Below are 27,996 nucleotides of genomic sequence, written 5' to 3' on the forward strand. Positions count from 1 at the left end.
TCCGCAGATGGGGTGGATTCTTGAAGAAAACTTGAGTTTTTTCAAGAGGACGTGTCTTGGTCCACACCCCAGGGTTTGAACAACATGGCGACGTTTGTTCTCTGAGAGAAGAAGCCATACAGCTCAGATGCGTACGTTGATCGGAGATTTTCACCCCCGAGAGAAGAAAATTATTTCCTCTTATTCTTTTCTATACACCTCTCTCATATAATATCAGGTGTATCAGGTGTATTTGCAGCCAGTGCCACAGGCAGGTACCCAATGTCTAGGGTAATGAGGCTGTTTAACGTGTTCGAGGCACCTCCTCGAGCACGGGACCCCCGTATAGTCTTGAGCAATATTTGATACATTTTGGTTGACGATTTCTCGGCGATTCACGTGGAAGCCAGCCAGTAAGGCCGGAAGGTATTGTACTCGTGATGTGCCGCCATCACTGAATAATTTTTTTATCGCATAAATGTTATCTATGTGAAGCTCACACCCGCATAAAAATAAACATCCAGCCATAAATGTCGACAATATTTATAAAGGATGAAATATATGAGATAAAAGTAAAAGATGGAAAAAATTGCAGTCATTTTGAGTGACTGATCTGAGCACGCCTTGCTGTAGTAGTGACGCACTTGGGAGGTCATAAGCATGGGGACGTATATGAGCCCCATGCCGCAGTTAGATAGCGTTAGAGGGCAAAAGTATCCGTGTGGCAATGGTAAAACTGATAGGTGGTGCCAAAATAACCTAGATTAGATACAGTACAAGTGGAGCGAGTTAAAACTGTAGCCATTTCCAACAAGTTTATGGGGTTGGAAAGGGGAGGATTCTTAATTTTGTTGAAAAGAATTATTCCATTTTGCTGACAAGGTTAATTTAACAAACTGCTCAAGTAAAATTGCTCGAGTAAAACCAATTCTGGACAAACTGGTTTGGCAATTTAGACTTACAATGTGGGAAGGTGCATAAAAACAGTTAAACAATTGAATGCTACAGGTAGATAGCAGAAGCAAACAGTATTTGTATGGTCAGCGGTAAAACTGGTCAGTGGTACCAGAAGTAACCTTGATAAAAGAACAAGATGCCAGTATGGGAGAAGTGAGTTAGAAGCTGATTGCAATGTATATGTTAGGGCCATAGGCTATTTTAGGGAAAGAATTCTTAGTTTTTTGAGAAGACAAAAATTGTGTTGATTTTTTTAATTTAAACAAGTTAAATGTCAGACTACAAACTGGCAAAATTTGTAAATTGAAATTGAGACACACTGGTTGGACAGGTTTGTCAAAACTGATGTGGAAGGTCAGAGTACAAATTATTATAGGAGACAGATAAACTATCCAACAGCCATCACAAAAATACCTTTAAATTCGGAGTAAAAAGCTGTTTTGAAAAAAAATGTTTTCTTCCAATGTCTGGTGATTTACCCTCTATTTTCCCCAAATGTAATTTTCTTTGAATTATGTATGGTTATTTGGATAGGCACTTATTATGGTAATCTGGATAGGCACTCAGGGCAGTAGACAGCCACTAACAAGTTTCCAAGTATATCTAGAGTATAACTTGCTTCTTTAGCCTGAGGCGTATATATCCTTGCTTTAGCATATAAACCAGCTAGATTGTAACTTCCACGAAGTTTTGTTGTTGCCTCACAAACCTTTTGTCATTTTATGATCCCTAGATTTCCAAAGTATCATTGTTGCTTCACACAATTCAGTCTTAAAACAATTTGCTTGTTTAAAAGTGACAAGACATCTATGCCGACTTCTGTGCTGCATATTAAGTAGCCCCACCCACCATCAGTCATTACCCTTGCCATATATGGGAGTAGCTAGTCAAAATTTGCATAAGAAAGGCAATGACATCATGAGGGCTGTACATAAAGCCCAGTCAGTAGGCAGCAAATGAAAGGTGTGGATCACTGATTCAATCAAATGGCTTCAGGTTTTGCAGAAATTGTGGGAATGAAGTGTTATAGGAAAACAGCAAAACATAATGATTGGTAAGGAATTCATGGACAGTGCCTATTATGTTCGAGATAGGTGTCCTTGATATTTGGACTTCTGTCCTAGGGACATTGAATGGGTGTAATTATTCTAATAATCATGGAGGAAAATCTTCAACTTAGGCATGTTCCAGAGGTTGTGAATTGAGAGAGATTTGAGACAGGTTCACATATGTGTAGCGCCATGGAATATCATTAGCCTACCCAACTGGAAAAAGAAAGATTGTGTCTTTAGAATCTTATGGTCGAAATCAAGTAGGAATGGGCACTGGGTGACCTTGGCAATCAAGCTGAAATGAGACCCTTTATACTGAAGGTAGTAGAGCTGTCTATTGTTATAAACCTTGAGTTCTTGCTCAGGGTGTATGGGAAGTTGAAAGGCTTGATAGGTGTTTGGTAATTTTCAAATTGTAGGACTTGGAGACCTTTTGGCGCATGGCGGAAGAAATCAGAATACAAGATTTATTTTGTGATTGAAGAATATTCTTGTAACTGGTATTTCATGATGTTTTAACAAAATGTGTGGGAAGTTCTAGTGAGAAAGGGGTGACCCATAATCTATTAAAAACCCAAAATATATGGGGATTTTAGATGTTAAAGTCAACCTCTATTCATTGCACAATATTTGTAACATACAACGTATGGCAAATTACTTAACAATACTAAATAACAAGCCTAATGATTATATCTTTGATATTCTATTCATATGTAACAGGAACTGCCCAGTGTAGTTAAAAGTATGATGATCAAAATGCACAGCAATGGCAAATTACTAAACAGTACTACATATATATATATGATGAGTCTGACATCTATGCTATTTTATTTACAGCCAGCAGGAACTACATAATAAAGTAAAAATATGATGATTAGAAGGCATTATGCACAATACAAATTTGTGTTTGACACAATACAGTCTTTTTTCATAGAGGGATAATTATATATTGGCCTTTGCCCTAGATAAAAGGAAATTTAGTCGTAACTAAGTACTGTATTGGGCACAATTAGATGAAGGAGAAACCTGTGTGGATAGGGTGTACTTAACCAAGTTTAAAGGCAGAAGACGTGACAAGGGCTATGTTTTGATAGGTAGTCCTCAAGCCAGGGACAGTCTACTTGCTATTGTAAGGTGCCTAAGGGGATGCCGTGAAAGTTGAAAAACACGATTGTCACTAATGCTACTAAAGAAAAAAGTCTAGTTGAATCCAAGCAGAAAGAAATTGAGAAGGACCTTATGGGAGACTGAAGGCATATGTTGAAAAGATAGTAAGGTTAGGACTCTTCCACAATCAGTTTTCGGGAGGGGAGATCCTGTGCAGATAAATGAAATTTGATACCTTGAATATCAATGTCAGATTGTCTGTTGGAGAAGATAGTAAGGTTTGGCCGCTAGGGCTCTTCCACAATCAGTTTTGGGGAGGAAGCTCCTGTGCAGATAAATGAAATTTGATATTTCTTGAATATTAATGTCAAATTGTCTGTTGGACTTTGGAGGGTTGTTGGCTACAGATAGAATTATAAGTTAGGCATTTAGAATTGGACAAACACGCTCCTATTCAAATGAATGATATTTGATGCTTCTTGAATATTATTGTCAAACCTGTTGGGTCTGGGTAGAATCATAAGTTAGGTATTTGGGATGGTATAAACATGTAATATCATGATGCTGCTAAAATTGATCATACCAGTTCTGTCCCATACCCAAACAATTTGTAGAAATATTAGATTATCCTCAAAAATGTCAAAGGGAGTTTTTCTTCAATGACAGTCTTTTTCTGACGAAATTCAAATTTGGATTTTATCTTGTTGGACACTCCGCAACAACACAAGATGTCCTCAACTAAGGTGAATGTTGAAGCACCATGCTTTTTCAAGTAGCTAGTGGTAGTACAAGGCAGCTTTGCTGGTATACACCAGGTTATACTTAGTAGTACAGTACTTCGTTTTATGAAAAAGGTGAGGTTGTTTGATGTTTGTAACAATCAGTACAGTTTAAGGTTGAAATGTCGGATTGAAAAAGTTGTTGCAAGTGGTATGTTGCAAATTCAATTATCTCAGCCTTGTGGAGTTTGATGCATTTACAGAATTGCTAATTACATTTATCTGTTTTAGTTATCTGCTAAAAAGTATGTTAGGTCAATGTAGATAGGAATTTTGTGTAAGCCTTTGTTCTAAAAGTCATTTTGACATGTATACCGTAGGAAAGGTGGCACCATTCAAGTATGGGGTATGGTGTGAAGAGTACAGGGTGAATGTTTGCTATCAAACCAATTTAGCACTATGAAGGATATGAGTTAAAGGATGTGGAATTCGGAATTCTGATGCAGTTCTAGATGGTGGAAAAAGTATGTTGTCTAGTCTTGTGCCTTGCAATCTTGACTTGTCCTATAGGCAAATCATCATCTTGGACTTCTGTTATGTGACTTCTTTATTTTGATTGAGGTAGGGGTTTCCATACAAAATAAACTAGGACCTCCGACAGTTGGTTGTCTAGTAACGATACAAGTTGTGGTAAATCTTTTATGCAACATTTTACCAATAAATAGATGAATAAGTGCTATACATAGATGAAAGTAGATCTAGACAGCATAATTTTAGCTATTGAATTATGTTCAAAAGAAGGCTGCAATAGGGGCCATAAATTTGATTACTTAGGCCAAGGCTTACTCCAAACCATATGTTTTTAGACCAATTATTCTGTTCGTTAAAAACAACCAACCAACCAACCAACGTCTGCCAGGAAAAGAAGCCTAACCAATTGATGAATGTAAGTAGAGTATAGTGTAAACATTGCTCTTGGCAGGGTTGCTCAGTGATAATCTTTTACTGTGTGAGTCACATGTGGGTCTTGTGAGCTTCACATACTTGATATGTACTACGAACTGTCTATTGATAAAACTGCATGCCTAATTGTAAAATGTTTGCAATTGTATGTTGTTCTTTCTTCACTCCAATTGTTACATGCATGCTTATGTATATTGCTGATGTGCTATTGTTGTAGAATGATTATAACAAATCTGATGCATTTTTTGTGTCTTTTAGTAGTTTAGACATTTCTGTGTAAAAACATTGATGACATTAAACCTTCAGTACTCAATGGGCACCACATGGCTCTTGAATTGCTTGCCTGGGGAGTTGAGTACTGAAGGTTAATTTGACAGCGTTGCGCTCGCATTAGCAACTTGAGAGCGGCACAGACAGATATATTTTTAGATGTATTCTGTCTGACAGTGTGAAATCTTAACAAAACACCCAAATATGTCAGTTTGCCACTCTGCATATGACATCAGAAAGTCCATATAAAAAGTTGTCTGTTTGTAAATAAAACTGGTTGAACCTCAGACTGAATTTGTAAAGTACATGATAAATGCTCAAATGCGTTATCCTGATGACCCCATATTACTAGTATATTTAGAAATGAATAGATCAGAAATGCATAAAAAGCTGCTGCTGCACTGTGTGCCTGCAAAGCTGGTGTGTTACACCGAATAGCGGTTATTCCGGCAATACAGATACAGAAATCATGCAAAATAGACCCTTACATAAAGCAAATCTACAAATTTTAGTAAACAATATCCTGAAAGTCCTGTTCCTGAATCAAGCATAGATCTGATGAATGAACACTGCTCCAATTTAATTTTTTGGTTCTTAGAGTTGCAACTTTTTTTCTATTCTTAAAAGAAAAAACACATTAGGATTTGAATCAAGCCGAAAATGCACAAATTTTGGCACCAACAGTTGAAGAAAGTCCCTGACTTCCTTGTTGTACAGTTTTTCCATGTATCAGATTCAATGGATCTAAAATTGAAACTTCTTTGGTAAAAAACTTGAACGCTTCAATCCTTAAAGTTTTATTATGTAACTGAAGGGTAATGAAATGCAAATCGTAGTAGTCGCTTTTACAAGTTTCAACTTGACAAAAATGAGATGTCCAACATTGTGATCAGGGCAGCCTCTGGCCGGAAATTTTTTTGGTGGGATGGACAAGCATTTCTCCACATCCATAACAAAATCTTAGCTTTATGGCATAGAATTAATGAAAATATATTTTCGTAAGCTTGAATTATGTTGAAATGTAAATTGACAACATGGGCTCCCAAATAGTGAGTGGGATGGGAAAAAAGCTGGAGACGAAAATACTTAAATTCCTGGTTTTAGCTGCTTTCAAAATGTTACTCTAACTTTCAATTAGTATACAAACAATGTATAATGTTTAGGACACTTATTTAAGTGTTAATTAGGGCTAATGAAATATCATTTGAGCACCCATGTATTTTCCAGGTCACATTTTTTTTTGTACCATGATCGATTGCGTTCAATTAACTCTTAGCTTGAAGAAACATGATAAACATTCTGCAGTTAGGGAAGCAAAAGAAAATTTGATGCAGGCCCAGTAGTTGTGACTTGCATATTTCCAAAAACAGAAATAAGACATTTCATGCACTGCTTATGGAGATCAATTTTCATGTTTCAAGTTTGCCCTTTTTCTGAAACAGCCTTAGTATGGTAGCTATGTCTGTTACTGACTTAGTTTAGCAGTGTGTAGACTGGCCTCCTCCCTTGCTTCTTAGGCCATGTTGATTTGATTATATGGATGACATCCTCTAGGAACCCAAGAAATGATGCAAGCATGCGAATTAAAAAAAGTTGCCTTAAGGCCACACAAATTTAAATTAAAAAAAAAATTTAGAAAAAAAAATTCATGAAAACAGAAGGCTGGGCAAGCCTTCTGATTTCATGATTTTTTTTTTCAACAATTTTTTTTGGAAAATGAAAATCCGTTACCAAAGAAATTAAATTGGGGTGGCCTAATTATGAAATCTATGTGGTCAGGAACGCTGAACAAATGATTAACACATAGAGGATGGTATAGCGAATAATAGAATCTTCATTTTCACATCTTCTTTGACTTTGGAAAAGATTTTGACAATGTACCACATTAGTACAATCTACGGCTCATTTTGCAGCTGCTTTGTATGATTTACAGAATAGTCAAAAACTTTTTTCCTTGGGAAACGGACGAAAATTGATGCGCGCGCGGATGTCATCCATATAATGAAATCAACATGACCTTTATTATGATTCTTGATCTTGTACATTTTCGCATTGCAATATTTCTTGTGTCTCATACTGGTGTTTGCCATTATCTGATGAGTCTTGCTCTGGTGTGTACCCTCTTAGAAATTTGTTTAGACTTTGGTTTGCCAATGTGATGCATTGTATGTTTTGTTTTGTTTTCCATCTCTCCTGAACAGGTTAGAGAAGAAACACTGTTCCACTGTTGAACTTGGACAACTCACAAGTCACAACTCATCCATATAGCAAACATGGTAATTTGATGTTTTACTATGTACTGCCAAGCTTGTAATGATAGAATTCGGTACTTGTATATTATGCTGAATTATTGTGGCACTTCACATGCAAGGTAGTGAGATCACCAGTTGTGTACTCTTCATTTTGAATTAGAAGGACATTGCTGTCCTTTTGTGCTATAATTGTGCTGACAAATTCTGCACATATCAGTGGTTTTGCTTATGGTTTTGACAATTTAATGTGACCCTTATGTTAGACACTTGAATTTGGTTTAAAAATTTGTCATGGTTAAAGGCAAGGATATATTTATCATATCAGGGCTTGAAATTCATTTTTGGAAATAGGTGCACCCGACCCAAAAAAATTGAGTGCACAGAAAGAATTTTGGGTGTACCACACAAAATAAAGTTAAATGTCAACATTCAACAAAAGAAATTACTTCCTCTCTTAAGAACTTCAATCTGTAGCTGTACTTCAAAACAAGTATTACATCAAATTAAGTAGGACAAAAGGTTATATACTTACATTTCAAGAATATTCTGTATTACTAGTGTACAATAGTACCTTTACCCTATAGCCTACAAAAATATCTAGGTGCACAGGTGCACCCAGTAGCCACCCACGGTCAAAAATTAGGTGCACAGCTCCAATTTTGGGTGCACAAAGGGGCACATGCACCCAGGATTTCGAGCCCTGCATATTATATGTACCCAAAAGTTGCTTGAAGATTGGAATAGCCTTACAAGGCAGAAATTTCTATTCTAGGTGATCAAAAAGACCTGTTCACACTTTGCCAATTAGGAAAACTGCTTACAGCACGGGGGTATTACATCATTTCTGTCAACATTGGATCAAATTTGAACATTCTAGTCGCATTGGAATGCAGTACACATCCGTAAAAGCATGTTCTTAGAACCTGTTTGAAATTGAATGTTAAGGGAAATGATGTAATTCTCAGCAGTGATGTAAGCCGTTTTTCTAGTCTGCGGAAGTGTGACTTCACAAATTTAGGATTTTTTTTGTGTGATGTCTTTCATTGCTAATTTTCATTTTTGGCAACTCATTATTAACGGCCCTAACAATAGCAAGTGATCATGATATATCTTTGACAGCTGGTGATTTCAATGTCAGCAGTAGAAACCTTGATTTTGTATCCAGTCACTACTTTTATATATGACTGAGAGGCCAGTAAGGGCAGTGCATTGCATCCTACATAATAGCTGTTCAGTGCTACATTATATCTTCAATGCTGTATGACATTTGTATATTTGTTATTTCATCATGGTAACATACAAGTCTTAACCCTTGTCCTGCTGGTGTTTTTTGACTAAATTTATTTCATTAATTTGAATTCTTATTCAAGTCATTGGCCCTGGACTTTTTCCACGTGGCTGTGCCATAGTTATTTCCGCGTTCGGTGTGTTTTGCTGCAGTATGATTCGTTCAGCTGAGAAGAAAACCCAACCGGTACATATACATGTACGGGACCCACTATAGGCTCTGTAATGTGCAACCCATGTATATAGGGTCCCGCAGGACAAGGGTTAAGATTTAAAGAAATATTTTATTTTCATTGTTGATCGCTTGGCTATGGATTTATACACCCCTATCCTCCAGAGGCTGCAACCAATAAGCGACCGAATATTGGACAGATCGCCCAAGAAATTTCCTGTTTTGTTATGTTTTAAATCATACTTTTGCATCATATTCCAATCAAGGTTTACACAAATCCAATTTTAGTTGCTCAGTGGTCGCTTATTGATTGCTGTCTAGTGGATAGGGGGCCTTAACGAATGAGCTTGATTGCATGTACTGTACATGTATTTTCCCATTTATTTGCATGATATTTTGAAAATGTTTGTACGTGTGTGAGCCAAAATTGTATGGCATTTTCTTGCAATGATTTTGTATGCTACAATTAGAGAGTCGATCAAAAAGTGTTTATTGTATGTCAATGAATTGCCATTATTCTTTTTTTCCAGGTCTGACTTCTAACCAAGACATTAAGAGATCTTGTTTGTGACTTTGAACCGAGTGGTAGATTTGATATTATTGGCCTTCCCTTCCATTGTTACAGGTTTTTGTGCAGTGTCTTCAATGTTGACATGTGGTCTGACCTGTGAGGAAAGCCTTGTAGAGGTTGAAACTGCTTTGGATTTGCTTTTGTCATTCTTAGCAATTCTGATAAATCCTTGCCAATTCGGTCATTTTGATGACAATCTCATGCCCCAATGAATTGAAGATTTCAGAAAAATATTGATGGGTCAGAATTTGTTACAATTGCTACGAATACTCAACACCCCTGTCGAAAGTAGTATTTTTTGTACAACAAGTTTTTAAAACTTTTTTTCATATATATTTGTTGTGGATAATAATTGTATATACACTGCGGAAACAGTTATGCGTGTTATTGATATGTTCTAAACACTATTTGAAGAAATGCCAATAATATTTTTTGAGGCATGATTGAAAATGATGTCTTTCACAATGTACTTAATGCCCAGTTTATTTTTCCATTTTGGTCTTCTTTGAAATAGATAGCAGTGTCTGTGAACATATCTAAAGCTTTTGACTTTTAGCTATGTTAGCATGTATTGCTGCCAAGAGAAGGAAAACAGTGAACATACTTATTAACTTGAAAGTCTTGCTTGTCTTTATAGTAGGTTTACAGCGTTATTGGAGCTACTGAGGCATCAACCTGAAGCAACAACACAGACTGCAGCAAAACAATGCCAGAGTTACCGACAATTGCAGGACTACTAGTACACATTACTGTGAAGGACTTTTCCTCGGTACCAACACTGTATGGTATGATGTGTGAGACCAGGACCTATTTTTTTTCACCCCAGTGTTTCCCTCTGTCTCTTTCCTCTTGTGTATTTGTCTTCTAAAGACTGACCATTACTCTACTTCCATCCCCCATGCTTCCCACTACCCTTCAGTGTATACATGTCATTTTTAGCAAGGACGCTGTTCATAGAAAATGATATCAGTGACGAGAGCGTAGAGCTCGTCTCTATAATATCTGTATGAGGCAATTATCAATAGTCAAACGTGTCTTCTACAAAAAAAGCTTAAATTTTGAATGCCGAGAAGTAGTATGTCAAAGACATAACCTATAGCTCCCTTAATATTCAAGTAATCAGAGTGATCTGTATGAGATTTAGTAGGGTTGCAGTTCTCATTGATTACGAATGTTGATTGTAAGGCAGTCTTCAAGTTTATTTTTAGGTTCCTTTTTCTTTTCTTTTTGTTACACTTTTGGCAGTGGCCTTGGACAGTTTCTACCATGTGTTTTGCCAGAGTGACAATATTTACATACATTTAAATTCTGTTGTGTAGTTCCTCACATTTTTGGTCTCAAACTTTTTTGTTGTGTTTCAAGGAAGGTGTGACTTTTCATAAGGGTTATAGGTGGCAATGTCAATGCAGAGCTCTCTCTGCCGCCCTTTCTTTCCCTGGAAAAGTTTTTCTACTTGGGACAGAAAATAATCCAACCATTTTGTCTACCTTGATGGACAGATGTTCATTAACATTTTCATCAAGTCACCAACAGTACTCAAAAAGCCTTTTGAAATTTGCCCATCAAAGGTTGTTTCAGAACATAACAAAACATGCCCTAGGTGCTAGGCACAGAGCTTTACTTTGTCATATTGAGAGGACATAGAAAAAATTTGAGAGAGAGAGAGCTCTGTCTTTACTCTCCAAGCAGAGGAGTGGTTAAGGCTGGTTTTTGACGTGTTTTTATGCGTTTTTGTCAGGCTTTCTTTTTTGTCATGTTTTTTTGTGTCTCTATTAACTCTGTGGTTTATAGAGACAAAAAAACATGACAAAGTAGAAAGCCTGACAAAAACGTCCAAAAACATGTCCAAAACCAGCTGGAACCACTCCTCTGCTTGGAGAGTACCCATCTTCACAACTTTCAACCAAGGAGGTTATATAACCATGGAGGTTATATATAACCTTGTTTCAACAGAGTAAAGGTGCAGTAGTTAGCCTCAGATGGCAGGCCTGGTGGACAAGGAATATGGTCATTTTCAAAGGACTACATTTTCTTGATCATCAGGCCTCGATTCTGAAGCTATAATGTGAAGTAGTAAGCCACATCAGATTGATCTTTATTTCGAGCAAGTTTGGCAGAGAATGTCCAGAGGATTTGTGACTAGGATTCTTAAGCCAGTCTTAATGCTGAATTGTTCAGACAAAAACCATGGTAAAAGTAACTTCTTGTTGCGCCAGGGTTTTCAATTTTATTACAGAAAGCACATTTGATAAAGAAACCATTTAGAAATGTACATGTACATATTATGTATCAAACCTCAAGAAGTTAACCATGGACGGAATGGACAAGATTTGTGTCAGGTGCCAACCCAGGTAAGGCAAAACAGATACATTTTCCATTGTGTTCTGTATCTTTTAAGAAAAGGGACAATGATTAAAAAATAGAAGAAAAGAATATGAACATCTGTGTTGGGATACAGTAAGATCGCATTTTATGTGCAGAAAACGATACTGCAAATATGTAACTGTGTATACACGTAGGTATTTGTTTCATCAGCTTGACTGCACTGTGGTACTGGATATATCTCAAGAGCAAATAAAAGATGTGGAACGTACCGGATTGTGTGGAGTGTTCCTTCTCTGCGGCAGTCAGGTGCACAGGATGTGTGGAAGTGGATGAATGGCGTTAGCTCACATTATATGGTAGCCGAGCTGTGAAGGGAACTGAAAAGTGCTGACACGAACACCATTGTCAGTTGAAGTTTCAGTTACTCTGAGCTAGTGAGAAGCAGAGTGGATGACTGATTGCCTTACAGTACCATCCTTTTGCTCTTAAAGCAGTGGAGATAGATAGACAAAGTCTCAGATACCACTGAAAGTGACAGCATACATGCTTAGTTACTACATACAGTATATGCAGATGTAAAGTGACCTGCTAGCCATACAATACAATAAAAACGAATCCGTCACCTTTGGGTCAGCAAAGCATATTTTTATCCCTGCAAAAATTAATTTTTTTTTCCATTTTGACATTTCAAGACGCTTTTGCTATAAAATGTAACCCTAAGTGACAATTAGTACCCGGTAAGCCTTCATTAACCAGGAAGCTTTACTACAGTGACTACAAACGCATGTCTTTTCCTCGCTAAAGATTCCTGTGTTCTATAACTATAGTATAACCCATTGATTCGAAATAGAGTCATATTTCTTCACTAGCCAGAATGTTTGGCAAGGTAGTAGGATGACCATTCTTGCACCATTTCTTTGCTGGACATTTCCAATGACTGCGGACGTACTGAACTTTTTTAATTTTGCTGAAATTGTTATGAACAGTTCTTGTAAACCAGGAGCAACATAATTGCAACTAAACGGCGCAAATGTTCATACCAGTTCAGTTACAGTCAATGTCAGTGGGGGAAGCCAGTGTCACTCAGTGGTTAGGACTGAAAGGGATACCTGTCCCAGGTATCTAATTACTGCTGATTTGCACATCATTGGCCATTCAAAATAAATCAGTTGGAAACATTTACTCCCAAGTTAAATTTTTGCAGTTGATAGAGAACAAGACAGTCACTCAAGTGAAATGAAATACTGTCAATTCATTTATTTTTTGCGGTTGAAGGGTGTGAGGTTTTCGCGGTGCTTTAAGTTTGCAGTTGAAAATGCACAATCGTGGTGTCATGGATCATGGAGAGGTCTCTAAAACCATGAAAACAAAACCACTGCAAATGTTTCAAGATTTACAGTACCAGTTTCCTGTCCATTTTCTATTCCTCTTGAAACTACTTTTTTTTGCCAATCAAAAATGCTGACTACATTTCTGCGATTAAAGCCAGTCTCATGGGTATGAAAAAATTTCAGGATCAATTTTATGATTGCCCAATTGTAACCCAGAGACATGAAGCATTTTTCTCTCTTTGAATAAATTCATATTGAAATGTCCCCTTCTTTGGGTGTGTTCAGCCATTCCTGTTTTAGATGGGAGAAAGAGTTCTATCCCGTAGGGTGTAATTGCTACTTAACCTCAATACACTTGAGTGAAATGTTCGTCATCTCATGCTATCATCTCTTACAACACTTCAATGCTTCAAAGTGTCCTTGGCCTCATTCTATCCTCCCCTATTGCTACTTATGTGATCATTGTACTGAATTTCTTTCCATCCAAAAAATTCTAGATGAACTACACCATTTCTTAAGTTATTAATTCATAACATCAAGTTTATTCCTGCTAATTGATGCACTTTTTAGATTTTGTTTATGTTCAACCAGGTCACCCAAGGCCAAGGCATTTCCTTTGAATGCGGTACAGGTGTTGATAGTCCTGTCTTCAGAAATGTCATTACTCTCCTTAGATATGTTCTAATTTAATTGTTTTCTCCCTGCAGCCAGAGTACAAAGTTACTAATTGACACTTTCTTATATTCAACCATGTCACCACAGTCCAGGCCATGGCAGTACCATTGAATGCGATATACGCACTTATAGTTTCAGAATTGTCTCACTCTCGTTAAATGTGTTCTTATTTTTTCTTCCTGCAGCCGGAAGATGAGGACAGAATGAACCCATACGAGTTCCTGAAAGGTCTGTCCCACCTTCTCGGGGCGGAGGGAGACATCAAAAGCCCCCAGGAAGTCCTCAAAGTAGTCACGTGAGTTGCCGCCTTTTTGCTGTATGATTTTATGATACATGAAAGTACTAGAGTAACTGCTATAATGTAATTGATGATGATGCAATTGAATGGCTTGAAGTATAGTCCAATTTATACATTCCACCAAGCTTCAATCAACAGACCTTTTCATCGATCCCCTTGCATGCTGGGAGATGCATGGCACTATGGGTAGCAAGGAGTCAAATGACATCATTACCATGGTAGCGCGTATGCACTGCACACATACTGTGTTTGGTCTATGTTATCATGGTAATGATTTTGTACGTCAGCTGACATTCCCATGATGCCCTGTATCTCCCAGCATGCAGTGGGATTGGTGAATAAGGTCTTTTCATGTTGTTTAAAGGTTTGTAAGGCCATTGAGTATGTAAATACGCTATACAGACTATGTTCTTTTGAATCCCGAATAAAGTATGCTTTGTTTTTTTCAGGGAAATGAAGGCCACCAAGAAACTGGTAGGCAGATGCTGTTATCTCAACATTTTGAGGGCAACGAAATCAGAAGAGACATTGTCAAAGTAAGTAGATTATACCTCTGGCACAATATTCATTACTGTTGTAATTTGGTTTATCATTATGTAATCATTTTCATGGAAAGAAGGAATTGCAGCTTAGGCTGCACCAAGTAATTTTTATGGATGACGTCCGCGCGCGCATTGATTTTGGTCTGTACCCAGAAAAAAAACAAGAAATTCCGCTTCCTGTAACTATGACCAAAGAGTTACGACAGTACCGCAAATCGTAAGATTAATGTAAAACTCGTCACGCAAAATGCATATAACTCGTCACGCAAAATGCATAAATAAGGAAGTGGCTACTTACTGACAGGATGATCCTGTCATCAGTAGAAAAAATTGGATCATCCTGTCAGGCAGTGTCAGCAGTGCATTTTTTCTACTGCTGACAGGATCGTCCTCTCAGTAGTGCAATTTTTCTACTGATCATCCTGTCAACAGTGCAGATTTTTCCTGCTGACAAGATTTTTCAAATCTAGGCATCTTGTTTTTTTCGGCCCTTGTTTTTTTTTCGCGCTCTCGCATTAGATCTAGGGTCTCCAAAGGACGTCATCCATAAAAATTACTTGGTGCAGCCTTACCACAATTAACAATTTCATGGCTTTTGATTGATGTAAAACGATTCTTGACTGACTACTGTAAATGTATTTATTTTCGGATGGAATTAATTTCAGAGTAATAGGATACTGTAAATGCATTTTAGTTTGCATGGTTTTAATTTCACCGTAGGGAGAAAATGGAGTGTTCGCGGTGGGTTTAAAGTCGCAGCGAAGAGCTTACCGTGAAAACCGTGATCATAAAACCACCACAAACATTTCTGCATTTGTAGTAGTAGGGTTTCATGTTGTTTTAAGTTCGTGGTTGAACAATTTCTTTTGTTCAATGGTAATGCATTGATTACATCTGTGTTTTTCCGTGTTTTGTTCCAGATTTGTAGAGATTGGAGGCTGGGGGATCATGAACTCTTGGCTGACCGATGCCAAGGACACAAATAATGTTCCACTTCTACAAGAAGTCATCAAGGTTCTCAAACACATGCCTGTCACAATAGAACAGCTTAAAAAGGTTAGCAATATATTTTTGTTGCAGCTCTGTTGTTCCTATTTTACTGAACTAGTTATTCACATGTATTGTATCGTTCGGTGTAATATAACCAGCTGCTGCCGCGCCGCGTGCCTGCGAAGCTGGTGTGTTACGCCGAATGGTGGTTATACCGGCTATATAGATACAGATACAGATTTCTGATGTGTCTTTTGTCTTCACAACTTGACTAAATGACCCTTCTGGCTCTAAAGTCAAATACTGTATCTCAAATGTTTAGTACTTGGTTTGTTAATAACCTGTGATCAAGTAAAGGGATATTGTGATAAATGTACAACAACTGACAAGTATCATTTCCTTTTCAGAACAACACTGCAAAAGTTGTTAAACAGCTCAGCAAAACATCAGACAATGAAAGTAAGTAAAGCATAATTCACAATGATTTCAAAGGATTTTGTGACTCGTTACATTTTGTATGCATTTTTTCGAACAAATGGTTTATTTCATGTCTACAGTACTAAATGTAGTTTCACAAGATCGTCCAAACTTTCCATAATTAAATTTGTTTTTGTTTTTTTCTTGACAGAAACCAAGAGTATGGCCAGTAGTTTAGTGACATACTGGATGAACATGATTCATGCCAAGGGCAAGGGAGGTGCCGAAAAACCCAACAAAAAACACCACAAGAGACACCACGAAGATACCAAAGACTCTAAAACCTCTGCAGAAAAGACTGCGTCTTCAACAGAACCAGAAAAGCCTAAGAAAGCCAGGTCGACTAAGGTTCGAGTTCCTGCGTTTGCTAAGACGAGATCGACAGGACTTGAGGAAGAGACCAAACTGCCGGCTCCGGTTAAGAAGTCTGGTTCTATAGACAAGAGACCGGGTAGTTCTATACCTGCTGCGAAGAGGCCGAGTTCTCCCATAGATAAACTGTTAACCCCACCGGAGAAGAAACACAGACCTCAGCCTCTCAACAGAACTACCAACTCTCCTGTACAGGCCAAGGTCAAGATCATACCAGCGAAACGTACGTTCAAATCACAGCATGGTCAAGTGTTGGTTTGGTTCACATTAAAGTTAACTACTGTAAATAATTGTTGTGTTGTCACTTCAGTCATTTGACTGATTTCCAAAGGAGCCCAACACGGAATACAAGAAGAACATGCAGAAAATAAGAATTGATACGAAAGTAAATTGCAGGCTGTATACAAATAAATCATAGTTGACTCATAATTAGCATACATATGCTCAATAAAGGGACAATCAAAAGAATACAAAATAAATCAAAACAAAACAAATGTTCCATTCATTGCATGGTCAAGTCTTGGGTTGGTTCATATTAAAGTTAACTACTGTAAAGTCATCTTTTGAGGCGACGTCATTTGGCAGTAGAATAGCCTGAATGTCAGACCCCCAAACTCTGAAATATCTATCGTGACAATAGATATTTCAGAGTTTGGGGGTCTGGCATCCAGGCTAGCAGTAGAAGGGAAAGGAGCTGTTTGTGTTGTTTGAAGTTCACGATTCTAACTGGTACAGTAGCAATGAAGGGAAACACATATTCAAGGTGTCATGATTTTGCAAAGGAGAGGTCACTGCGAAATTAAAACCACAGCAAACATTGCAAGATATGCAGTATGTATTTTCATTAATAATTACTGCTAACTGTAGAATCGTTACAATCCCAAGCCATAAAACGATGAAGTTAGACTTTTCCTAAAATATATGCCTTGTTATAGCAAGAATCTTATCAAATATCAGAGTGAGATGATAAAAGATACCAGTGTTTTAGTCTAATTTGTATTGATTCAGTTAATGTGTTATGTAGTGATTGACAGATGATGTCATTTGTTTCCACAGCTTTTGTTGCCATGGATGACACAGGGTTCATGGAAGCTTTAAGTGCCAATACTGCAAAGTCCCACGTTATCAAGGTCAAGAAGAAGCCAAAAAATTCCAAACCGGGAACCCCCACATCCCCCACCGCCCCCAAGGGGAACCCCCTGGGTGGGGATGACAGAGCCAGGACACCCTCTCCAGTAGATGGAGAACTTAAAGAGGAGAGACCAGGGACTCCCATTGAGGAGGCTATGGATAGCGACTTCCACAAGCCAACAAAGGCAGAAGAAGCTGAGAGGAAAGGTAATTATAGAATAAAGAAGTGTAGTGAAGGAATTGAATTGCATTCCCTCTCACAAGTAAGAGAATAAAAGAGTGATTGAGTGAAAGTGACCTCAACCAGTCACTAGTGGTGACTGTATAGAAAGAAAACAATATCTTCAGTATATTGCATTCCCTCTCACAAGTAAGAGACAAACCGAGAGTGATTGAGTAAAAGTGATCTCAACCAGTCACTAGTGGTGACTGGATAGAAAGAAAACAATATCTGCAGTATATACAGGTTCATAGTACATGTATAATGTATCATGGAAACTTCCCGAGTTCTTTATAAGAAATACAATGACAGTGGACCATGGCTTACTTTAATGTCGTGTTCTAAGGACTGCGACCCTTTCCAGTACTGTGTAAATCGGGTGAGGGACGATACCCTATGAACGAGTGATAGAAAAAGTAATGAACAAATGTGACTGTGAGGGAGAGAGTGATTGCTGAGTGAGTGAGAGAATGAACAATGGAAGGATCAATGACTATTATACAACTACTAGTAGAAAACTGTATACATGTACATGTAGTAGAAGTCTGTATTGACACCCAGTTGAATTGTGTTTTACAGCAGAGGAAGAACTGGAGCCCCCCGAGCCATACAAGGGAGGGAGCATCTTGGTCTCGGCCAGGAGAAAGAACAGGAGGAAAAAGTCTGTGAAATGGGCCGTGGACGACGCAATCAAGGAAGTGTTCTATTTCGAGATGGATGAGTCTGAGAGAGGTTAGTTTCTGTTCTTTGTCTCTTGTCTCTTTGGTAATGCAGTCAAACCTGTACATGAGGACCACTTGGCCAATATGACCACTTGTTGTAGTCCTTCAGATAATTGTATTGAAATGAGCATTAAGAAGTGACCACCTGTCCACATAGACCAGATTTTATCAGTCCCCTGAGTGGTCTTCTTGGGCAGGTTTGACTAACACAATTGGACGGGACTGTTTTAATGTGGTCTATCACTGGAGATGGTTGGCTGTGCCAGGTGGTTGGCTGACTAGGTTTGACTAGCTTTATTTTTCGATGCATGGACCTGAAACTATGTAGTAAATGTAGTAAAATGATTTTGATTGGTTGACTGATTGATTGATTGATTGATTAATTGATTGATTTATGAATCCTTCTCCCCACAGCCAATGTGAACGTGCAAAACTTCCAGGAAGCTGCCCACAGGGAGATGTTACTGGAGAGACAGATTATGGAGACTGCCAAGAGACTCAGCGCAGATGAAATGATAGAAAAGAAAGGAGTAAGTATGATGTACCGTATCTTACATTAGGTTACAAAGCTTTTTTTAAGCCAGTGCTGATAATGTAGCTTGTTTTAATAAGCAGAAAAGGAACTGAACTTATTTCTTATGTTAAGTGGACAAATTATTGGTTATGATATGTCAGAATATCCAAAATTAGCCTAGACCAGCTATATATGTTGAATGAGTACCTAGTTATCTTCGCCGAGTACAAGTACTCGGCGAAGATTATGTTTTCGGTTGAAACATCTGTTGGGTGGGTCTGTATGTATGTCAGGAGCATAACTCAAGAAAGCTTCAATGAATCTTTATGATTTTTGGTAGGTGTGTAGTGGTTGTGCAAAGGAAGGTCAAGTTCGAAAACCGTTCACCTGGCGTATTCTATCAGTACTGCAGCGGACTTTGCGTGTTTTTGTGTTTGTATGTAGGCAAAAAAAGTGACGGAAACGTTGATGGATCTTCATGATTTTTCGTAGATCAGAAGCGGTTGTAGGATTGAAGGTCAAGTTCGAAAATCATTCATCTGGCGCTTTCCTACAGTACTGCAGCGGGCTTTGTATTTGTGTGAGTTTGTATGTCGCCAGAATAACTCAAGGTTCTGTTGACGGCTGTGCATAATATTTAGTGGGTAGGTAGGAGTGTCAGAGAGGAAGGTCAAGTTCGATAATGGGCCTCCTAGCGGATATTTAAGGTGCTGCAGCTGAGTTTAAAAGTTTGAGGTCGAATTTTCTTGAGGTGCCAGGCTCATGATTTTTCAGTAATACATTGAGTCTGGAACAGGGAATAAGTGGTGTAAATTTGGGCCCCCTAGCGGATTTTTTTGACCTACAGTTGGCGTTTTTGTTGAAACCTTTGGAGGCGAATAACTAAAGAAGGGGTTGACGGATCGTCATGATTTTTGGCATGTAAATAGCTTAGGTAATGTTTTACATAATCAAATACATATCATGAAAACCAGGAGCTTATTTGCATAATAAATGAGGAAAGTTTATTAATCCGCTTAAAGGTTGTGGTCAACTTTTTTGCAGGTGCTATGGTTATGATTTTTGAGTGGTAGATAGATCTTGGGGCAGGGAGTAAGTGATGTAAGTTTGGGCCCCCTTGCGGCTTGCCTTAAACTGCAGTGGGCCTATTTGTTTGCAACTTTTGAGGAGGATAACTCAAGCAGTGATTGATGGATCATTCTTGTATTTGGTATATATGTACCTTAGGTGATGATCAACATAATGATATGCTCATTATGCAGATCATGACCTACTTTACGTAATCATTGAGGAAAATGTATAGCACTGCTGCACCATAGTACGTGGCATGTGATAGTACACATCTGGCGTCCAGAATCTAGGTCAACAGCTGGCGTCCTGAATATAGGTCAACAGCTAGCTTACTAGCTGGGCGATTGAAAAGAAAGGACTAAAATGTATCTGTTATGTTTGGTATGAAGAGAGCTAGATTTAAAAGTGAATCTGATGATTGACGTAAGATGATAATTATGCCAAACAGGACCTAATTTGCATGATTAATGAATTTTTTTTAAATCCGCCGAGTTCTATGTTTGTGCTTGTTCATATGCATTTAAGTCGTATTTTAGTCTTTGTGAAAGCTTGTATCAAGGTCTGCATATTGTTCAGTTACTAGGGCTAACCCGTAATACTAGCCTTAGCCTTTGGGTAGCCCTGGTTGTACTTATCTACAGCCGAATAAACAAATCAGAAAAATCCTTATTACCTGGATGTCTAACTGTCATTGACTTTCAGACATGTAGCATATCAAGCCACTGAGAAGGGGGGAACATTGATAGATATTGTTTAAGCAAATAAACACTTAAATTGAATGGTCGTTGAGAAAAACGGCTATGTAATGCCATATTGGTAAATGGCGCTAATTTAGTACTTGCATTTGTCGGTACAATTCATATTATTTGGCGAAGATATGAGGTCGTGGAACTCTAGTTTCAACTAGGGATGTCCTGTCGAATCTTGAGAAGAACCACACCTCGAGCACATTTAAGAGCTGACCACTCTAGTCGAGAAGAGTAGGGGTCCATCCGGATGTGAGTGGATCAAACCTTACAGTTCGGTCTTCCACAGCTTGTACTTAATATACAAGACTGGTGTGTTATGTCTAAAGACGCTTTACTGGTCATGTGAAAGAAAACAGAAAGAAAAAAACCCAGTGTGAATAGGAAAGCCAAATTGAGCCATTATACTGAAAGTTAATCATTTTTAATCTTGTTTTGCAGTGGAAGCCTCCACCAAGGATAGACATGCCACCATTGACAGTAGACTTTGGCTACCAGAGTGTACAGAAAGACATCCAGAAGGAGAGGGAACAGTGTGTGCTGCAAGAGCTTTTCTTCTCAAAGTCTAGGTAAGGTTTTACTTCGCTAAATTTAAGTGCTTTATTATAGTTAACTGTGATCTAGAGGTGCCGAAACTAGAAAGGATAGAATAGGCTTCTGGACCCAATAGTAAAGGTAGTAGTACTGATATATATATATGAATATTATAGATTCATTTACTTTGCAGTGTTTCAAGTTCAAGGTTGGAAGAACTCTGTAGTACATTGTAATACATTGGAAATGCATACTCGCAGTGTCATGAGATTGCGGCAGAGAGATCACTGCTAAACCATAGAAATAAAAACATTGTGGATATTGACATATTTACAGTACTTTATTTCACAAAACCTGTGAACATTACAATTACAAATGAATATAGACTTTAGTTACAGAAGTTGTGAAAAGAATAGATCATCAAAATGTAAAGTGAATACGAATTCTAGAGTCAATTCCATGTCACCGAGAGGGTTTTCAGGTAATATTGCTAGTGAGTTCAAACAATTTTAGATAAAAGACTATTCAAGTCAAAATAGTTCTAAATTGTTCAAACAATCAAGAATGAAAGTTTGAACATGTTTGAACTTACTTATATATGTTGGAACTATTTGGAAAGTAATTGCACACATATCTCTTTATTTAGAACAATTTTCAAACATCTATGTGATTGTTTCACTGTTCGAACATGTTGGAACAATTTGAATCATTTTTCAAATGGTAGATTTGGGTTATTGCCCCCATAAAAGTAGGTGCTAATCACACTCTATTGTCTGCCTCTGTATATTTTTAGATTTCACGTCTGGACTTTTGTCTTCAGGTGTCTATGCATGGCACCCAGGCCTAATCCCCTATACTTTGAAGGGATGTGTGAATTGCCCTGTTCCCATCCCACTGACCCAGTTATACCATGTTGTTATGATGTTGGAACATGTAGGAACAGATGATCAACCTATTTTCCAACAGTTTCGAAAATAATACAAATAACATGTGCAATGTTAGAAATTTGTCTAACATCTTGGAACACAGCAAAAACTATTTAGAACATCACATGAATGTTGGAAATTGTTCTAAACAGTCACTTATCTCCCTTAGATTGTTACAAAGGTTTTACAAATGTTAGAACAAAAGGCAACAAACACCCTCTCGGTAATGTGGAATCGACTCTATGCATCAATAGGATTTCTTCAAGTGTACTTATCAGAAATCTTACCTTCTTTGCAGTCTTCCAGATAGCCCTCATGAACCTGACCCAGAGCCTTATACAAGGGAAGAACCCAAGATTATACCCCTGGACGAGGTAAGAAATCTTTACTTCACATAGTTTCCACAGCAAAACTTGTGCAACTATATCACGAGGGTAAACAAACTCTAGGTGTTTCTCCATCTAAGATGTAGGAAAGATATGCTAGTTGATTTGTGTGTCAATCAAAAGTACTCAATGCTTATCATTTCTAAGCCATCTTGCCATATTGTGAAAGTTTGAAGATCTTGATGTGCCAGTGATGAAATCCAATATTTGCTAGTTGATGCATCACTGATATCAACCTTAACCACCAAGATCGCTGAGGCACAAATGAGTCTTAATGTCATATTGGCAAGCTACTACTGTAAATCTTGAAATATTGGCTGGGGTTTTAGTTTCACCGTTTTCATGTGTAAAACACAGCAAAAACTTTGTTTTCCACTCCCACTGCAAAATCAAATGCAAAGATAAATGAATTTACAGTACTTGTAATCAAAACAATTTTTCCTGCACAGGAAATGGTGCCAGAAGTGGACTTCTTCGAGCCTCCCCCATTCCAGCCCACAGCAGAAGAAGAGGAACTACAACAGCTTCAGAGACCGCCACCTCAACAACAACAGATGATGTCAGACCATGGGGGTCTAGCAGGGGTTAACCTGCCCCCTGCTCTAGCCAACCTCATGCAGTCCATGGCCAAGCCCAAGCCCACACCAAACTCACAGGCACAGCCTCAACCTCAGACTTCACAGGCCAACCCTGGATTCAACTTGTTATCCTCAATTATGGTGGGTTACAACTTCAATAACTGTTAGATTTACACCTTTTCATATAGTCTTTGCTAAATGAGTAACTCTTGAATAGTTCGAATACAAATTGATAGACAAATTACATGTTGATTTTGGCTTGGCAATTTGTCATTATATGACACTGTACAGCAGTAGAAGGACGGTTGGCAGCTTTTAAGTATGTCATCAGTCGTCTGATTGTTCAAACTAAATTTAGGGACTTGAAGTAAAAAGTATTACTCTGGCTTTCTTTGCATGTGAAGGTGCCAGTAATACAGGAGTTACTCAGGATCCACGTCAGCTGTAGACAGGTTAGCTTTAGCCAGGTGTTATAATTAGCATCAGGTGTTCCGCAGGTTGGGATGTTAATACACAGCTTTAGCTAGGAATCAGATTGTGCCAAAATGAAGACATGGATGGGGGGGGGGGGGGGGGTCATACCAATGCACACTTACTGTGACTCTTCCCAGTGTACTGTATCCTTGTTTTGTTCAGTTTCGTTACTATAAATTTGCTGTTTGTTTCTTACTTCTTGTGTCATATGAAGCCGCAAGAATGATTAATATTCTCTAGTTTTTGTTAAGTACTCTCGTACTAAAGTTTTCCCCCTTGGAATCTTTCAGTAGTGTCAACCTGTTTTTTAAAGCACATCTTTTGTAGTACTCTATTTCTTTCTTGCCTGTTTTCCTTTTTTAGACATTCTTCTTGACATTGACAGCATGGCTGTATGGTGCATCGTTGTATTAACTTCCTGTTTTATCAGGTACAGGGAGGAGAACACCCTAGTGCTGATCAGAGCCCTAACCAGGACCCAGAACTGTTGACCACGCAGCTTAAGGACATCCTAAACAAGGTGCAGGGAGGTCCGGGCGGGATGGGACCACTGGGCGGTCCACAGGGACCAGGTAAGACTCGAGTTCATGTGTATTGACATCCTTGTACACTCACACTGCATGTTGCAACATGTTACTGGTATTCTAAATGGTTTGGATGCAGGGCTGTCTCCATGACCCGCCCCTCCGTCCTGGGACGGTAATTTGCTTCTTGGGACGGGGAAAAATTTCACATCATCCGTCCCCAAAACCTGAATGTCCTTACATGAAATTATTGCAAATGTATTTTAGTAAGCTTGAAATGATAGATTTAAAAACGAAAATTGACATTTTCTTCCAAACAATGAGTGGGACAGAAAAATATCTAAAGCTGGAGACGGCCTTGTTTGGATGTCTGAATTTTTCATCAAATCATAGCCGGAATTGTGATTCGGAAGTGTCGCGTTGTTTTTAGACATACCTTATTTTGTATGAAGAATGCAGAATTTTTTGTGTAGCAAATATGCAATCTGGAGAAACCATGTTCAAGTCACAATCCATATTATTTGTCAATACACCAAAAGTGCTTGTAATGTTCTCATCTTGTGTCTACTAGTAAATTTGTGCCTCCTGAAAAATTATTTTGCTTTAAAGTTTCTAAGGATATGAAAAATAATAGCAGATGTACATGTTGTGCTGTATAACAGTAGCCTAAATTGGTAAGTTTTTTTACCCACATCACCAGGTGGTATGCACCAGATGCCAATGGACGGACAGCCAGGCCCCATGGGTAATGGCATGCCGCGGGGAGGGCCATTCGACCACCAGGGACCAATGGGACCAGGGGGCCCTCAGATGGGACCCGGACCTTTCCCAGGTAACAATCCTTGAACTTGAGTTGTGTTGATTCTCCTTATTAGAATGTTGAAGCAATGACATTTCACATTTTGTCTTCATTTTTAAGGCATCTTACACATGCAATCTTTGAAATTGAATGAACGAATGGTTTGTTGAAATTCAAAGAACATTGCAGGCTCAATTGCGTCATTTCTAACAGGTCATTTCAAAAATTTTAAAATTGTGCAGTCACATTTAACATCATAAATTCAACATTGTTAACTATCAGGCTTCAAGCGTATGCGTGTCTGAAACAATTCCAGAGTGAACGTCAGCCATGAATGATGAATGAACTGAAAAGCTCTTGACTTTGTGTCATGGTTTTACTCTAAAATGTTTCAACTTTTGTTTGTGCAACACATGAAACATTCCAAATATTAAGCACATGAACAAGTGTATCTGACTTCCTACCCTTTCTTGCTTTTGTAGGAAACCAGAATGGCCCACCACCATTTGGTCCAGACCAGGGCCCTCCACCATTCCAAGGGGGGCCACCGAACAGAGGCCCACCCCCCATGATGCACCCCCCTGGCCCAGGGCCACAGTGGCCTGGCCCCAGGGGACCACCCAGGGGGCCCATGCGGGGCAGACCATTCCAGGGGAGAGGGAGAGGTCGGGGCAGAGGTAAAGCCATAGCACAATTTAACTCATAGAATCAGTCTTAGCCTGTGTATCCTAAGGAACCACCGGTAATCACTTTTGAGCTTCCTTAAACATAACATCGCTTTCTGCAATGTAAAATACTATTGCCTTGGAAGAGACGGATAGATGAGCACTGGAGATTTTTATGTTGCTGATCAGATGTTCAGTTGCTGCAAATTCATTTGTCTTTGCAGGAACTTAACATTGCAATGTTTTAGGTTTGCGGTTGATACAATTATGTAGTACAGTAGTAAAAAAGATGGAAATGCATACTCACCGTCATTGCAAAAACTGTGAAAATAAACTACAGACGAAGCCACTTAATTGCACCTCGGATAAACGCACCTTCCATTTAATTGCACCGAATCCCAATATCCAAAACCGGTTCCCATTCACTGCATTGTTAGTGACTCCGCATATCTGCACCGCGCATGGTTACCAATGCCGGATAACTGCACCAATTTTTTTTCAAAAATCCTCGACAAGTTAACTGAAAAGGTGCGCTAAAATCGGCAAACGCGGTACAAATGAGCCGATACCTGCTGGTGAAAAGGCGCAATACGGCCAATATGTTTAAAAACTGTTTGGGTAACAAAAGAAGGCGGTCTCCATTGACAGTTATCTTGATAGGAATCGTATGGGAGGTCCCGGGCGGGTCACCCGTAACCAGTAACCAAGTTTTAGTTTCAATTCCTAGTTTCATGTCGGTACATGATTTACGTAAATCGACAACTGCACTCTACGTAATGTAACACAGAAACTGTTATCCCATGAGTGGCATGACGATGTTTCAGAATGCCTCCCCTGTAACATTACGTGTGTTGTAATGCGGTAGATCGCATGGTAAAATGAAAGAATGCAAAATCAAAACAGGTTCGTAGTCATTTCTATATTTTCAGCAAAGGGTCAATAAATAAAGTTAATAACTGAATAATTTCGTCTGTTTTCTTTGTGCTAGTGTTTCTGACTAACAATACACCTCCTCGCCTATGGTGGTGCGGTCCAGCTGGACATTTCGCATAATTGCACCAGCCGGATAATTGCACCAAAAACGCTGACAAATGGATGGTGCAGTTAAGCGGATTCTACTGTACATGTACCATAAACATTTCAAGATTTATGTTACCCAAAATTTTTTTATATAATGCTTTGTTATACTTAGAGTATGTTAAAAATCAGACTAACGTTTCTGCATTGTTCTTGACCCTACAGGTGACAGATCCCACATGCCAGTATGCCGACACTTCATGTCACAGACCGGCTGCAGATTCGAAGGCAGCTGTACCTTCTACCACCCAGGTGTCAACGGACCCCCACTCCCCCCACATTAACAGATGCCCCCCCCTTCCAACGCAACTACTCAAGCTGTCATATTCTTCTCATGATTTCTGTTAATTCATGATAATTTATAGTGTTGTTCTTTAGTTTCTATTTAAGTTCCTTAGAATGGGTACCAGCTTCAGGTAGATTTGCCAAAAGATACTGACATTTTTATGTATGCATTATTTTCTAACAGGTAATTTTTGTTTTCGAGGATACTCAATTTGTTCGTAAACTATACAGGACACTAAGATCCGTGAGAAAAAAGCTATATATGGTTGTGTGTCTGCTGAGAAAGCTAGAAAATGGAGATAATTCTTTTTCTGTATTGTAACAAAAGGAAGACTTAAAAAGGCAAACAAATTGTAATCTGTATTTTTGTACGAACATTCATGTAAAAGAAGAAGTTTGTGTTTAACACCTAACAACATTTGTGATATGCTGACGCTTCAGAAATGCAGTCCCCTACAGAATGTAAATATACAGTATTTATGCCAGGTCCCCGTTTTCACAGTGCCCACATGATAAATGTGTATGTGTATATAAATGTAACTGTGAATCCACCCTTTTCTTTGATAACTGATCCTGGTGCTTTTGAATGAACAAAATACAAGTGAACCTTTACATGTGTATATGTATACACGGATATTTGTAATATGTTCTTTTTTGCAGCACAAATGAATCGTTAATGATCGAGTATCACGAGCAAAGTATTAAAGAATACAATGTATAAGATCATTATGAAAGAACAATTATCAACCTTGCTTGTTTGCAAATTATTTCTCCAATTTGTATGTTGCAACTCCCTAATTTTTGTATCATTACTGTGTAGTCAGTTGCAGTTTACGTCTATATGTTAGCAGTCATTTACAGCTAAATATACTTGTGGCACTGAATCAGTGCTTTTATATACATAATACACTAGCCATTCTACACAATGTGACATCCTAGGCTTGTACATACGGCGCATGCAATTGCTCCAGATAATTATGTAATAAACTTTCATATCCAATCTCA

At 38.4% G+C, this 27,996-nt stretch overlaps 1 protein-coding gene and 1 non-coding gene across 3 annotated transcripts; both read left to right on the forward strand.

Moving 5' to 3' along the window:
• The first annotated feature begins 7 nt into the window (after window positions 1-7).
• On the forward strand, window positions 8-27,996 carry LOC136441738 (serine/threonine-protein phosphatase 1 regulatory subunit 10-like). Of its 2 annotated transcripts, none has more exons than XM_066438185.1 (17): window positions 8-131; window positions 7,249-7,323; window positions 13,846-13,955; window positions 14,408-14,494; window positions 15,421-15,556; window positions 15,898-15,949; window positions 16,119-16,562; window positions 17,396-17,677; window positions 18,270-18,422; window positions 18,827-18,942; window positions 21,185-21,312; window positions 22,502-22,577; window positions 23,039-23,308; window positions 24,072-24,213; window positions 24,866-24,997; window positions 25,447-25,641; window positions 26,872-27,996. In XM_066438185.1, the coding sequence occupies exons 2-17, from the start codon at window positions 7,321-7,323 to the stop codon at window positions 26,988-26,990; spliced, it is 2,445 nt and encodes an 814-aa protein (XP_066294282.1). In that variant the 5' UTR covers window positions 8-131; window positions 7,249-7,320; the 3' UTR covers window positions 26,991-27,996. The 2 variants fall into 2 exon arrangements, with proteins under 2 accessions (XP_066294282.1, XP_066294283.1); XM_066438186.1 differs by lacking the exon at window positions 8-131 and adding an exon at window positions 319-405.
• Window positions 22,775-22,850, forward strand: LOC136442771 (small nucleolar RNA SNORD24). The gene has a single exon (XR_010757048.1). It is a non-coding gene; the product is annotated as a small nucleolar RNA SNORD24 (small nucleolar RNA).

Source organism: Branchiostoma lanceolatum, chromosome 9 (assembly GCF_035083965.1).
Source record: "Branchiostoma lanceolatum isolate klBraLanc5 chromosome 9, klBraLanc5.hap2, whole genome shotgun sequence".
Lineage (NCBI taxonomy): Eukaryota > Metazoa > Chordata > Leptocardii > Amphioxiformes > Branchiostomatidae > Branchiostoma > Branchiostoma lanceolatum.